Source organism: Lolium rigidum, chromosome 3 (assembly GCF_022539505.1).
Source record: "Lolium rigidum isolate FL_2022 chromosome 3, APGP_CSIRO_Lrig_0.1, whole genome shotgun sequence".
Lineage (NCBI taxonomy): Eukaryota > Viridiplantae > Streptophyta > Magnoliopsida > Poales > Poaceae > Lolium > Lolium rigidum.
In genome coordinates, this window is record NC_061510.1 from 127,506,840 (window position 1) to 127,521,681 (window position 14,842).

The window sequence follows — 14,842 nt, forward strand, 5'->3', positions numbered from 1 at the left end:
AGTAACTTGGCTCAAGGTGGAAGAAGCCTATTTATAGCAAAGGGAGAAATAGAGCTGTTGGGGAAAAAGACAGGAAATAAACAAAGGAAAACGGGCTGAAAAAACGCTCTAAAAAGATGCCCGGCCGGTTGCCGGGCCGGCTGACCGGCCTGGGCACTGAGGAGCCCGGTCGGCGGCCCGGTCCGACCGGCCCAGCAACCGGACTGGGCAGCGGCCGCGCTGGGCGGCGGATAAGGCCTGAGGCCGTGTGGGGCGAGCGGCCCAGCAGGGGCTTCGGCCCAGCAGGGGCAGCGGCGCGCGGGCGGGCAGGCGGCGCGCGGGCGGGCAGGCGGCCCATTACCGCGCGGGCGGCGCGGAGGCTGCGGAGGCCGAGTGGGCCGGTGGGGCGGAGGCGGCCCGGGTGTGGTATCCGGTCGGACCGGGGCGCGCGGGCGGGCCGGTCGGCCACCGGGCCTCCGGCCGGTCACGGGCCCAATGGCCACTGGACACAGGCCGGATGGCACCGGTGCCAAGTCCGGTCCCGGACCGGGTGGGCCGGTTGCCGGTCCGGTCAGACCGGCCGGTCGGCTGGCCCCTCCTTTTCCTTTTTTCTTTTATACTTTTCTCCTTTTCCTTTTTCTTTAATAACTATTGCTCCCGAACTCCGAATCGCATGAAACCAATTTTGTTTGGAAGATAACAACAAATGCTATCTTATAGAAAGTGAAAAACCAAGAATCTGTAGGAGGGGATTTTATCATGAATATAAAAGGTAGAACCTTATATCATGAATAACCGGTAAAATCACCCAACCTCGAAAACGCAATAGAAGATGCATGTGAACTCCGTTTTCGATGAACTTGGGCTTGTTGTAAAGCTAGCAACAAGCTCAAGAACCTCACACCGAGAAATACCAAGAAGCAATAAGAATATGCAACGCATGCAAGGATTGAGCTCCCTAAGACGATGTGATCAAGTTACCCAACCGGAAGCCCCTCTTGATAGTGCGGCTATCTATCCTATAATCCGGTCTCCCATCAACCACCTCGAGACCGGTAAAAGGAAAACCTATCAAGGTCATACCTTTGCCTTGCGCATCCCATCACTTGTTCATTGTCGCTTCGTGTATACTCACAAATGCTCCCCCATACACAATGATGGGAAAGCTTCATTGATGCACATCTTCACATGTCCACTATCACCAAATGGACGGCAAGCTTCAAGCATGTGATCCGCTCAAGATGCTCATCTTGAACTTGCCCAACTCAACCTTGTATCTTCTCATACTCACATAAGATAGAGCATGGCTAATATTGAGTTCCACATAAGAACTCCATCTTCATTTCTTCTTCTTGATCATATCACATATATATCTTCATACCGATGATCTTGATGCCAATACACAAGGTATACCTTTATCTTCATGGCATCCATACTTGAATCCAACACATGGAGAGCAAGTAGAACCTATGGAATATTCCTTCATATAAACTCAATGAAAACATTAGTCCATAGGGGTTGTCATTAATTACCAAAACCACACATAGGGGCAATGTACCCTTACAATCTCCCCCATTTTGGTAATTGATGACAACCACAATAAGAGGGTTTATATAATGAATATTAGTGACAAGTACGCAACTTATCCGAGAATAAGTTGTATACAAGAGGTTGTATTTGATATGGTCAAGTAACACAAAGCTACTAGCCCATATCAAAACCGGCTCTACTCACACAACTACAACAAATGCAATGGATGTGAGTAGAACCAATATATATAGAGAAAACTCCCCCACAATGTATGCACGTGTGATGAACATGAATTCATTGCATACATTGTCACGATTAACCTTTGGGATAGTTTCCACTATATATATACAACCATGCAAGACATATAAATGTGGAATGCATGAGAGGCAAAACACTTAAGCACAAACCAAACTTAAGTATAAAACCATTCCCTTAAACCCTCTAAACTTCTCCCCCATTGGCATCGAAATATCAAAATATTCATAAAAATAAAGTCTATCCAATAAAAATATAATATGAAATTTTTATGTTTAATAAAAATTTAATTATTTAAAACTTGTTAATTAAGTATTTTCATTTAATTCTAAATTCAATTAAAATTCAATAATTAAGAAAAGTTTCAAAAATAAATAAAAACCAGTAAATAAATAAAGAAAACATTAAAACTAATTTTTCTTTATTATGATCTTATTAAATCCTTATTAGAGGGATTTAAACCTTAAATGGCATTTTTCTTAGTTTCAGTGTTGTTGTTGACTAAAAGGTTGAATGTAGATTATTTTAGAAGAAATTTTAGTGCTACAATGTAGACTATTTCAGAACAGGGGAGTATGATAGTACGTCTATGTTAATATGCACTATGAAAAATAATAACATAGTATGCATGACAATACTTTATATTACTCCCCACTACGACTAATCCAACTAATCACTCAAAGTATAAGGAGTTTAAGACCTCATGTATAAATATATTTAGACACATCACCAAATAAAAGCATTCTGCAAATAAACCATGGAGCAAATCTCTCTTTTTCTACCAAAACTACAAATGTCAAGCAATGACCGGTGTTCTTCAGCGAGGCTTATTTTCGCTAATTGATCGGTAAAACATGTTTTCACATGAATGTGTGCCATAATCAAGAGATGCATGTTGTCACATGAATTCAGTGTCTCAATCAGTACCTCCGGCATCAAACATGTCACATGAATCAGTGCCTAATCAGAGCAAGTACAATAAGATCTAGTCAACATGCAATAATAATTTAAATATTATATTTGTTTTTAGTTGGAGGAAAAAAAAAGAGGAGATAGAAGATAAGTGGGCTTAAGTGTTAGCTGTAGTATGTGCTCCTAGAAAAGTTATGAGAGTAAAAAATGTGGGTCATATATTAATAAAGTAATACATAAAAAACTACCTCCGTTTCGATGTATAAGGCGCACACATATTTCAAACCAAACTTTGATAAAAATAAATCTTAATTATATTGTATGTATTTAGTATCGTTAGATTCGCATTGAAATATACTTTCTAATGATGATAATTTTATATCAACAATCTTTATATATTTAAAGTAATTATGATCAAAGAAAAAACACATAAAACGAGGATACCTTGTTCATCAAAATGGAGGGAATATTGTACGTGTTAGCTATATTTTAGCTATAGATAACATGATTACAGCCAACAGCCCAATTATTTGGTTGAACTTGCTCTCAAGGAGTCTTGCATATTTTGGTCAAACTGAATCCATGTACTCCCTCCGTCCGTTAATAGATGTCCAGTGATTCGTCTAAATTTAGATGTATCTATGCCTAAAAAATGTCTAGATACATTCGAATTTAGATAAATTTTTGACATCTAAAAATAGACAGAGGTAGTACATTTTATTTTGTTTGAGATATATGCGCATGTCCTGAACCAATATGAACAAGAGGCACCGCCCAATTATTTGTTTGAACAAACAGTTTTGCTCTTGCTGGGCACGCCCAGTTATTTGTTTGAAGCTCCGCCACACTGATCCACAACGTGCTTTATTCAAAACTTCTGAATGGCATTCACTTGGACGAGAATGGTGCGTCGCTCTCTAGACACTAGTGTCCACAACAAAATGTTACAAGATCGACATACAACTACTGTAACTTGACTGACACACGGGACTCCACGAGGCAATAATGCAATATAAAACGGAGCCACGCCAATCAGGCGGATCCATCTCCAGATCAGTTGGAGACGGCGGCGGCGTCGCCGCCGTTGTCGTAGACAAAGCGTTTCATGAGGCGCACCACCTGGGTCCCGGCGTCGCCGTACGGCTCGACGGAGAAGAACCCGTGGTCCTGCTTGTCGAACTTGACGAGCTCCACCGACTTGCCCATCGCCTTGAGCCTCGCGGCGTAGTCCGCGGCGCGGTCGCAGAGCAGGTCGTACTCGGCGATCACCACGAGCATCGGCGGGAGCGGGAGTCCGTCCATCGCCGGGCTCTCCGGCCCGAACGGGTTGGCGAACGGGTGGTCCCTCGTGGATCCCGGCGGCAGCAGGATGCGCCATCCCTTGTCGATGACCGGCAGCGAAATGAACGGGCCCGGCGGGAGCTCCAGCTCCGACTTCGTCCTCTCCACCCCGCCGAACAGCGGGAAGAGCAGCACGTGCCCCAGGACGCGCACGGGGTCGAGGCGGCCGACCTGGCCCGAAGCGAGGCGGACGGCCGTGTGGTGGACGACGCCACCGCCGGCCGAGTCGCCGGCGACGAACACGCGGCTGAAGTCCGCCAACTCCGCGAGCCATGGGTCCGCGTCCGGCAACTCCTCGACAACCGCGACCGCCTGGTCGCGGACCCAGCGCAGGACGGTGGCCGCGTCGTCGAGGCCCGCGGGGAGGGGGTGCTCCGGGGCGAGGCGGTAGTCGGCGGAGATGACGACGGCCGGGAGCTCGCCGGCGAGGCGGAGGCAGCAGTCGTGGAAGCAGGGCATCTCGAAGCTTCCCATGATATACCCGCCTCCGTGGTAGTAGACGATCACGGGGAGCTTCTCCCCGGAAGAGGAGGCGGCCGCCTGTGGCTTGTACACGCGGAGCTTGCAGACGTCGTGGCTGGCGTCGTACACGATGTCCTTCCACTGGACGACGGGCTGGCCGGGCGGGTGCGGGTAGGTGTACTCGGCGCGGATCACGCTGCCGTCGCTGAAGAACTGGAGTATTCCGGGCACATCCTCCACGACGTGCGGCGGCGGGAAGGACGCCATGGGCGCGGGATGGGCGGTGGAGGCTATGAAGATAAGCTAAGTTGACTGAAGCAGTTCAGTGAGCAGTGATGGTACTGGTAGTGCCGTAGGTAGTTGGGTGACATCTTCGCTGTGCTGCCCTCTTTTATACACGAGCTGAGAAGCTGAGTGACATCTTCGCCCTGACATCGTCGCTGTCCTATTTCTTTCTTTTTCATGAAACTTGGTGGCCACGGATGTATCAACAGTTAGCGAGTCTCCATAAAAAAAAAACAGTTAGCGAGTCAACGATTTGCTTCTTGCACTGATTTCCTCGCTGTTTCCTCCAAGGAGATCCGAAATGATCCATGTGTCTTGAGAATGACAATTTTTTGTGTCGATCCAACAGAAATGGTTTGTTCGAAAAAAGAGAGAGAGAGCTGAAAGCAGGGTTTAACATTTCGTTTTTTACGCACCTGAAAGAGATTCACGAATGGGTGTGGCTATTTCTTAATCAACTGAAGAACTAACTTTGTTGCAATTAATGTTAGACTGCTCATAGTGGGAGTAACTTAGAGCAAGTACAATAAATCCTAGTCAGCTGGCTATAAGGATTAAAATAGTATATTGTTGCTTAGTTGGAGGAGAGAGAGGAGGAGGAGAGAGAAGGAGAGTGAGCTTCATGCGAGAGCATGCTCTAAAGACGCGCTCTCTAAACGACTTTGTAAGAGTGAAAGGTGGGCCATACATTGATAAAGTACTACATTTTTATAGCTCACTATTGTATGTGTTGACTCTAAGTTGGCTATAGATGACATAGCACTTGGCTTATAGCCAGCAGCTGGCTACACTATTGGAATTGCTCTTAGGTAGTAACATCATAGTAATAAATGAAGAAATAGATGGAGGTGGTAACTAGCTATGTTACCATAACATCACACACCCCAAGATAAAATGAGTCTACAAACTAATAAATGAGACTTTGCATGATACCATCTCTAAGTTACTTTCCACTATGAAGGTAGTAACATGGACTAATAACTTATGCATGACACTACCTTATGTTACTCCCCACTATGAGCAGCCTTACAACTGATAACTAGCACAAATCACAAAACAAATCTAATAGTGTACGACTTAACTGAGCACAAGCTTAGCTGAGAAATAACAAATCCCTTCACGAACTCCGGAAAAATGCGACATTTCATAGAATTTTTTCAAAAACTTCAGCTAGATTTGTAGTCTAACATTCAAATTATTTTCGAAAATTAAAATTATGTCGCGAGGAATCGAAATCAAAACATGTCAAACACCTAGCTCGGACTTCAACTACTTCACTACAACGAAGTTGTTGACACAAACATGCTCTATATCTTGTTGAAGTGTAATCAAGCGGCTGAATTCAAATTTGATACAAACATGAGATTTAATGATTCAAGATTGGGATATGTTCTTCCTAACAAAGAAGAGATATTATCTGGGACCTCTCGGTACTGTGATGTCAAGATAATATGTCTTGGGAGACACCATGCCATAGTGATCACATTATATCATTAATATACACCAAACGAGAAGAGAATTATTGATACCAGGTCGAGGTTAACAAGTATTATGATCATGGAGTTGATTCACGAGAATGCTTAAAGTCTCATCTCGGGTTATCAACATATCATGAAGCAAAGGGATTAATACATGTATCAACATGGAAGGTTTGTTTCGTTATATCTTCGAGTATGCAACAGAGTCATCATGGACGTCCATTTCTCAACGTTGATTATTGATCCGAAGGCGTTTGGTATCATGGTTGCGCATTAAAGAACCTTTGGGTTCACATGCTTAAGGTTCTATGATCTATAGTGAGAGTTCTAAATATGGTATGTGGTTGAGAGGAGTTGTTCGGAATAGTTCTGGCGAATTTCGGAAGTACGTGTTTTAGACATTTTATAATTATAAGAGAAAAAACTATGGAAACCACTTTGATACGTTGCAAACATATCTATAATTTTTTATGCTACATGCTTGTTTTACACCAATTTCTATATGTTTTGTTTATCCTTCGTGGCACTTTTATGCATTTTCTATAACTAACCTATTAACAAGATGCTACAGTGTCAGTTCCTTTTTTCTGTTGTTTTGTATTTCAGAAAAATTGTACATAAAATATTCTCGGAATTGGACGAAACAAAAGCCGAAGTTCCTATTTTACTGTAACGAAGACAGAGTCCAGAGGAGAGACGGGGCGAGCTAGGAGGCGGCCATGCCATGCCTGCGCGGGCCACCCCTAGCCACGCCTAGAGGTGGTGTGGGCTCCTCGGGCGCCCACCGACCTCGCCCTTCCGCCTATAAATTCATCTGATCGGGAAAAACCTAAATACCCGAGCCTCCATCCAAGAAAAGTTCCGTCGCCGCCGCCATCATCGACCCTAACTCGGGAGGGTTCTGAAACTCTTCCCGACACCCCACCAGAGTGGGAGATCATCACCAGAGGCCTCTACATCGCCATGCCCGCCTCCGAAGTGATGCGTGAGTAGTTCATCTCTGGACTACGGGTCTATAGAAGTAGCTAGATGGTTGTCTTCTCCAATTTTTGCTTCATTTTTTAGATCTTGTGAGCTGCCTATCATGATCAAGATCATCTTTTTGTAATGCTACATGTTGTGTTTGCCGGGATCCGATAAATATTGAATACTATGGTTGAGATTGATTATATACTTGTCATATGTTATTTGCACTATTCAAAAAACAAGGCCGATTCAACGATTACTAGGCCGATTAATCTCTTGTGTTAATCCTTTAGCCCGATTAATCAGCCCGAAAGTCCGATTACTAGGTATTTTCCCGATTAACTACCACACTTGGTCAAAAAAGTTACAATATTTTCAATGCATATCGCTAATACAGGCGCTACCGCTCCCCAATAAAGTAGATTTTGTGAAGCTCCCGCTTGATTGCAGCCTCCACTAGCTTCATTTCCACTGTTGCCAAATAGTTTCTTGGCCTCCCAGACCAGTTGCTCATAGTTTCCCAGACCTCAGATACAGGAGCTCGATCACCATGAGGAGCTCGTCCAGGAACTGAGGACGCCTTCAATAGGTTAGGTGGTTGAGGTGTAAGAGGGTTTGTACCCTAGGTAGGTGGTGGGAGAATATAAACTTCAGAGGTGAGAGGAGAAGAAGTGGAAGGAAGGAACGTGGCTTCGGCTAGTGGATCCTGATTCGCTCCTGACCTTAAAGATTAGGTCATGGAGGAGAAGCGTACAAGTTTTTCTAGGCTTTTAGGCTTTATAGAAGTAGGGAGAGACATATAGAGGCTCATATACTATTATTTTTCTTATATAAATTGTTTTAAGTGCTAATTTGTGTAGGTTGCACCGATTAATAGCCAACCGATTAAATCAGTTAATCGTCCGAATTCCGATTAATTGCTACTCCCAAGCCGGCCGAGCAGTTAACGATTACCGATTTCCTTAACATTGGTTATTTGTGATCTTGCATGCTCTCCGTTGCTAGTAGATGCTCTAGCCATGTATGTGCTTATGATTCCAAGAGGGAGTATTTTATGCTCGATAGTGGGTTCATGCCTCTAGTAATCTGGGAGAGTGATAATAACTTCTAAGGTTGTAGATCTGCTGTTGCTACTAGAGAAAACAAAAATGTTTTATCCAAGGATAATTCTATTATTTACTTTACATACTTTACTTAATACAATAATCTATTGCTTGCAACCTAATACTGAAAGGGGTGTCGATGCTAACCGGAAGGTGGATTATTAGTCATAGATGCAGTTGGATTACGGTCTATGTATCTTGTTGTAATTTCCAAATAAATCTCATAGTAATCATCTTGTCATGTATGGTCTTTATTCTGTCAATTGCACAGCTGTAATTTGTTCACCGAGCATATTATTTATTTTTATGGAGAGACACCTCTAGTGAACTGTGGACCCCGGTCCTTTCTTTTATACTGATAAATTAATCTACTACAAATACATGTTCTGTTTTCTTACTACAAGCACTGTTCTATTTATTTCACTGCAAACAAACATATCTTTTCACACTATACGTTTAATCCTTTGTTTTTAGCAAAACCGGTGAGATTGACAACCTCGCTGTAAGTTGGGGCAAATTATTTTGGTTGTGTTGTGTACAGGTTCCACGTTGTTGGTGACACCGGTAGTGCACCCAGCCAAAATCAGCTAGCAACACCTTCAGAAGTGATTTCTTTCTCCTACTGGTCGATTAAACCTTGGTTTCTTACTGAGGGAAAACTTGCTATTGTGCTCATCATAACTTCCTCTTGGGTTCCCCAACGGTGTGCTTTGCACAACATAAAGCTCTTTTTCTGACGTCGTTACCGGGGAGAAAGAGGATTTCTGCAAGGGGAGCCTCTCATTTCCAATCTCTTTACTTTGTTATTGTTTAGCTTAGTTTATTTTACGTTGTCTTGTTTGCTTCTTTATATCAAAAACACAAAAAATTAGTTCCTTTTATAGTTGTTATTTTGTAGCTTTATTTTTAGCTCATTATGTTGATCCCTAAGTACGTTCTGAAAGACCTATCAATAGGTAGTGGTTCCATAATTGGGAGAGATAACATTGAAGAATTCTTTAATCATGTTAGTAAGCACAAAGATATTGATGATATATCCTTAGTAGAACTTGCTCCTAATTATGAAACTGCTGCAGCTTATTTAATTAGTTCAAATGTTGGAGGCTAGGTTTGTTAACCTTAACCCCATAATACAAAAAATGTTTCTAGAACTTCATGAAGTTGAGGATGGTGAAAAGATAGATTTTATTCTGAAAATTTTGCTTAAAGAATTTAGAGATGTTGTTATAGAAGTTAGGAAAATCTTTGATCGGTTTAAGATGCTAGGATCATGTGTAGATGTTATTGGAACACATGAACAGATAGACAAAACCAAACATGAAAACATGGAGGAAATAAAAATACCAATACCTTTCAAACTCTTAGGAATGCATGAAGCCTTGGAAAATAATTTTGATTGGATTGTTCCTGAAAACCCATTTGATGAAAGTAGTGAACCCAAGAGTGTTGAGAGAGGGTCTTCTAAAACTTATATGTATAAAATAAATTCCTTGTTAAAAAGACTTCTGGCATTGATCTTGATGATTATTCACTTGAAAATACTTGATTCAAGCTCTTTTTCTGGCGCCTAGCTGAAAGGGGTTAAAGAAAAGCACTCTTGGGAGATAACCAATGTTTTATTTCTGTAATTTTTCTTTTGTTGAGTTTTGGAAGTTGTTACCTCTGTAATAACATCTCTTTATCCTTTTTATTTCATTTTTGTGCCAAGAATAGCCTCTAATAGGAAGAAAGTGAGATTTGGGAAAGTTGTTGTTCCGAAACAAATTTTGTGTTGTCACCAAAAAAATTTGTATCCCCAGCCAGAACATCGTATTGATCTGATAAGTTTTGAGCATATGCCCTAGGTTATTATCTAATTTTTGTTAGTTTTGCACTTTTCGATTTGAGCAACAGAGGATTTTCGAAAAATCGATATTTACTTGTTACTCTGTTTTGACAGATTTCTGCCACTATTTGCATTTTCCTCTAAATCTTTTTATTTTTGTGTTCTTTTGAGAGAAAGAGCTTTTCGAAGAAGTTGCTACATTAGCTAATATTTCAATGGATGTTTGAATTATGTTAGAACTAAACTAAAGTGGATTTGTTATTTTGATTGCACTAATGCTGCTAATGAAAATTATGTGAAGTTTTGTATGAAGGAAGTTTTCAAGTGTAGGGAGAGAAGAATGATGTGATGAGATGAAGGATGGACAAAAGCTGAAGCTTGGGAATGCCCATATCACCCCAAGAAATATCCAAGAGGTACAAGCGTCAAAGCTTGGGGATGCCCAATACATCCCCTTCTTCCTCAACAAAGTATCATGTCATCTTTCAAGACGCTGTATTTTTATTGCTTCATATGCTATGTGTTGTTCTTGGAGCGTCTTTATTTTTGTTTTTAGTTTTATTTTGTTTTGTTTTGTTTGCTGTAGCATATGGTTGAATCCCATCATATTTGTTTTGGAGAATGACACAAAACACTCTAGTTTTCACTCTTATTGTTCTGCGAGTGTTCTATTTTGCTAGTACTGTGTGTAGCTCTGGTTTTCGACTCGTATTTTGTTAAGAACTTGTTAGTTTTCTTTAGTTAGGTATGATTAGCTCTCTGGTCTTTATTGATTATTATCTATGAGAGTTGTTTCAAATAAATTGATTGGTATTGGAGACGAGTAAAATGTTTCATGGTTATAGTGGTGCAAAAGGAAGCTTGTTTAGACTGTGGCTTAGACTTTAGCATGCCATGTTAGATGTTATTTTAATTATATGCTTAGTACTTATTGTTGTAGCATGACTTGTCTCAAATAGCTGAGAGTGCTTAATGTGCCATTGAAAGAATCATGTTTTGTTTCCATCATCCAAAAGCATAATATTGTGGTATTCTCCTTTGATGCTTTATTGTGTTGACTTGGCACATGCTTACACCATGTTATGACTACAAACCAGTTACCTAAAACCTCCATGATCATTTAGTTTTTGACTTGTAATATCACTTTATGCTTTGACTAATAATGTTTTGTCGTTGTGCATGATTATGATCATTATTGCTCTCTTAGTTGGTCGCTCCCAGTCTTTTGCTAGCCTTCGCCTCTACTGAGTATGAGCTCTACTTGTGCATTCAACTCCTGAAAATTAAAGTATGCCAATTGTGCCCACCATACCTACCTATATGTGGTATTTCACCGCCACTCCAAAGTGAATTGCTTGTGTGCTACCTTTAAACCTTCAAAAATTATTACATGTTTTGTGTTTCTGTTTTAGCTCATGAGAAAGTGTTGAATGTTTTATTGTCTCTTTCATGTTTATTTTGGCTTCACACTTTGACTAGCATGCATAATGTGCTAGTCCTTAATATTGCAAAAAGAGCAGGCAAGCGGGTGCCCAACCCACTAAAATATAAATTAAACGCATAATCAAAATCTCCTAACACTATGTACTTGAGAAATCATGAACTTAACTTGTTCAAACAAAGGAGAAGAGGAACTTTATTATTCTCTTTATGGGAGCCACTCTTGAAGCCATTAAGCATAAAATGATGATAGATCATTTGATACCATTCGTTGACATAGACATACATACCTCTCAAAATATATTTTCAACACCTCTATTGTATTCAAAATAAAAAGCTCTAGCACATGAGTAATCTTGATTCCCTCTACGTAGGGCCTTTTTTTACTTTTATGTTGAGTCTCCATCTTCTATCTTTATGCACCAATTAAGAGAGCATAGTTGTCATTCTGAGTATAATGTGTATAGTACCAAAATTTATTATTGATTGATTCATGATTATGTTATTGTTAGTTCTCAAATTACTTGTATCTAGTCACCCTTTGAACTTTAAAGGTGTCGTGGCATTTATGTTTTGCTATTCCACAAAGGACAAGCTGAGTACCACTTTGCTATGTTTTCTCTATGCTCAAAACAAACAGTTGCTTTCAATGCACTATTATTCATGATCTTTTGTTTGAGTTACTTCTCATGTTGTAACATAGTTGCTAAGTTCTATTGATTAGAATTATATCTATCATGCCTATGTTTAGAGTACCCTTTGATCTCAACTCACAATGTTTTTACAATAACTTGATCAAGATTGTGTTGACTGTATGTCACCTCAAAAATTATTTTTGTTATCACATACCTACTAGAGGATGAGCAGGAGTTAAGCGTGGGGATGCTGATACGTTGCAAACATATCTATAATTTTTGATGCTCCATTCTTGTTTTACACCAATTTCTATATGTTTTGTTTACACTTCTTTGCACTTTTATGCATTTTCTAGAACTAACCTATTGACAAGATGTCACGGTACGAGTTCGTGTTTTCTGTTGTTTTTAAGTTGTACAGGAATTTTTCTCGGAATTGGACGAAACAAAAGCCGAAGTTCTTATTTTACTATAACAAAGGCGAAGTTCATAGGAGAGACGGAGGCGAGCCAGGAGGCGGCCACGCCATGCCTAGGCGTGGACCACCCCTGGCCACACCTAGGGGTGGTGTGGGCCCCTCAGGCGCCCACCGACCTCGCCCTTCCGCCTATAAATTCATATGATCGGGAAAACCTAAATACCCGAGCATCAATCCATGAAAAGTTCCGTCGCTGCCGCCATCGTCGACCCTGTCTCGGGAGGGTTCTGAAGCTCTTCCCGACACCCTGGCGGAGAGGGAGATCATCACCGGATGCCTCTATATCTCCGTGCCTGCCTCCGAAGTGATGCGTGAGTAGTTCATCATGATAGGCAGCTCACAAGATCTTAACATGAAGCATAAATTGGAGAAGACAACCATCTAGCTACTGCTATGGACCCATAATCTCTTTTTCTGGCGCCTAGCTGAAAGGGGTTAAAGAAAAGCACTCTTGGGAGATAACCAATGTTTTATTTCTGTAATTTTTCTTTTGTTGAGTTTTGGAAGTTGTTACCTCTATAATAACATCTCTTTATCCTTTTTATTTCATTTTTGTGCCAAGAATAGCCTCTAATAGGAAGAAAGTAAGATTTGGGAAAGTTGTTGTTCCGAAACAAATTTTGTGTTGTCACCAAAAAAATTCGTATCCCCAGCCAGAACGTCGTATTGATCTGATAAGTTTTGAGCATATGCCATAGGTTATTATCTAATTTTTGTTAGTTTTGCACTTTTCGATTTGAGCAACAGAGGATTTTCGAAAAATCGATATTTACTTGTTATTCTGTTTTGACAGATTTCTGCCACTATTTGCATTTTCCTCTTAATCTTTTTATTTTTGTGTTCTTTTGAGAGAAAGAGCTTTTCGAAGAAGTTGCTACATTAGCTAATATTTTAGTGGATGCTTGAATTATGTTAGAACTAAACTAAAGTGGATTTGTTATTTTGATTGCACTAATGCTGCTAATGAAAATTATGTGAAGTTTTGTATGAAGGAAGTTTTCAAGTGTAGGGAGAGAAGAATGATGTGATGAGATGAAGGATGGACAAAAGCTGAAGCTTGGGAATGCCCATATTACCCCAAGAAATATCCAAGAGGTACAAGCGTCAAAGCTTGGGGATGCCCAAGACATCCCCTTCTTCATCAACAAAGTATCATGTCATCTTTCAAGACGCTGTATTTTTATTGCTTCATATGCTATGTGTTGTTCTTGGAGCGTCTTTATTTTTGTTTTTAGTTTTATTTTGTTTTGTTTTGTTTGCTGTAGCATATGGTTGAATCCCATCATATTTGTTTTGGAGAATGACATAAAACACTCTAGTTTTCACTCTTATTGTTCTGCGAGTGTTCTATTTTGCTAGTACTCTGTGTAGCTCTGGTTTTCGACTCGTATTTTGTTAAGAACTTGTTAGTTTTCTTTAGTTAGGTATGATTAGCTCTCTGGTCTTTATTGATTATTATCTATGAGAGTTGTTTCAAATAAATTGATTGCTATTGGAGACGAGTAAAATGTTTCATGGTTATAGTGGTGCAAAAGGAAGCTTGTTTAGACTGTGGCTTAGACTTTAGCATGCCATGTTAGATGTTATTTTAATTATATGCTTAGTAGTTATTGTTGTAGCATGACTTGTCTCAAATAGCTGAGAGTGCTTAATGTGCCATTGAAAGAATCATGTTTTGTTTCCATCATACAAAAGCATAATATTGTGGTATTCTCCTTTGATGCTTTATTGTGTTGACTTGGCACATGCTTACACCATGTTATGACTACAAACCATCTTACCTAAAACCTCCATGATCATTTAGTTTTTGACTTGTAATATCACTTTATGCTTTGACTAATAATGTTTTGTCGTTGTGCATGATTATGATCATTATTGCTCTCTTAGTTGGTCGCTCCCAGTCTTTTGCTAGCCTTCGCCTCTACTGAGTATGAGCTCTACTCGTGCATTCAACTCCTGAAAATTAAAGTATGCCAATTGTGCCCACCATACCTACCTATATGTGGTATTTCACCGCCACTCCAAAGTGAATTGCTTGTGTGCTACCTTTAAACCTTCAAAAATTATTACATGTTTTGTGTTTCTGTTTTTGTTATCACCAGATTTTGGCTAAATCAGGAGGTGGGCCGCGATCAAGATGGGCTTGGAAGATT

The 14,842-nt window shown here is 40.5% G+C and overlaps 1 protein-coding gene across 1 annotated transcript; it reads right to left on the minus strand.

Moving 5' to 3' along the window:
- Positions 1 to 3,524: 3,524 nt before the first annotated feature.
- LOC124698208 (probable carboxylesterase 15) lies at positions 3,525 to 4,823 on the minus strand. The gene has a single exon (XM_047230719.1). The coding sequence runs from the start codon at positions 4,744 to 4,746 to the stop codon at positions 3,730 to 3,732; it is 1,017 nt and encodes a 338-aa protein (XP_047086675.1). The 5' UTR covers positions 4,747 to 4,823; the 3' UTR covers positions 3,525 to 3,729.
- Positions 4,824 to 14,842: the final 10,019 nt, after the last annotated feature.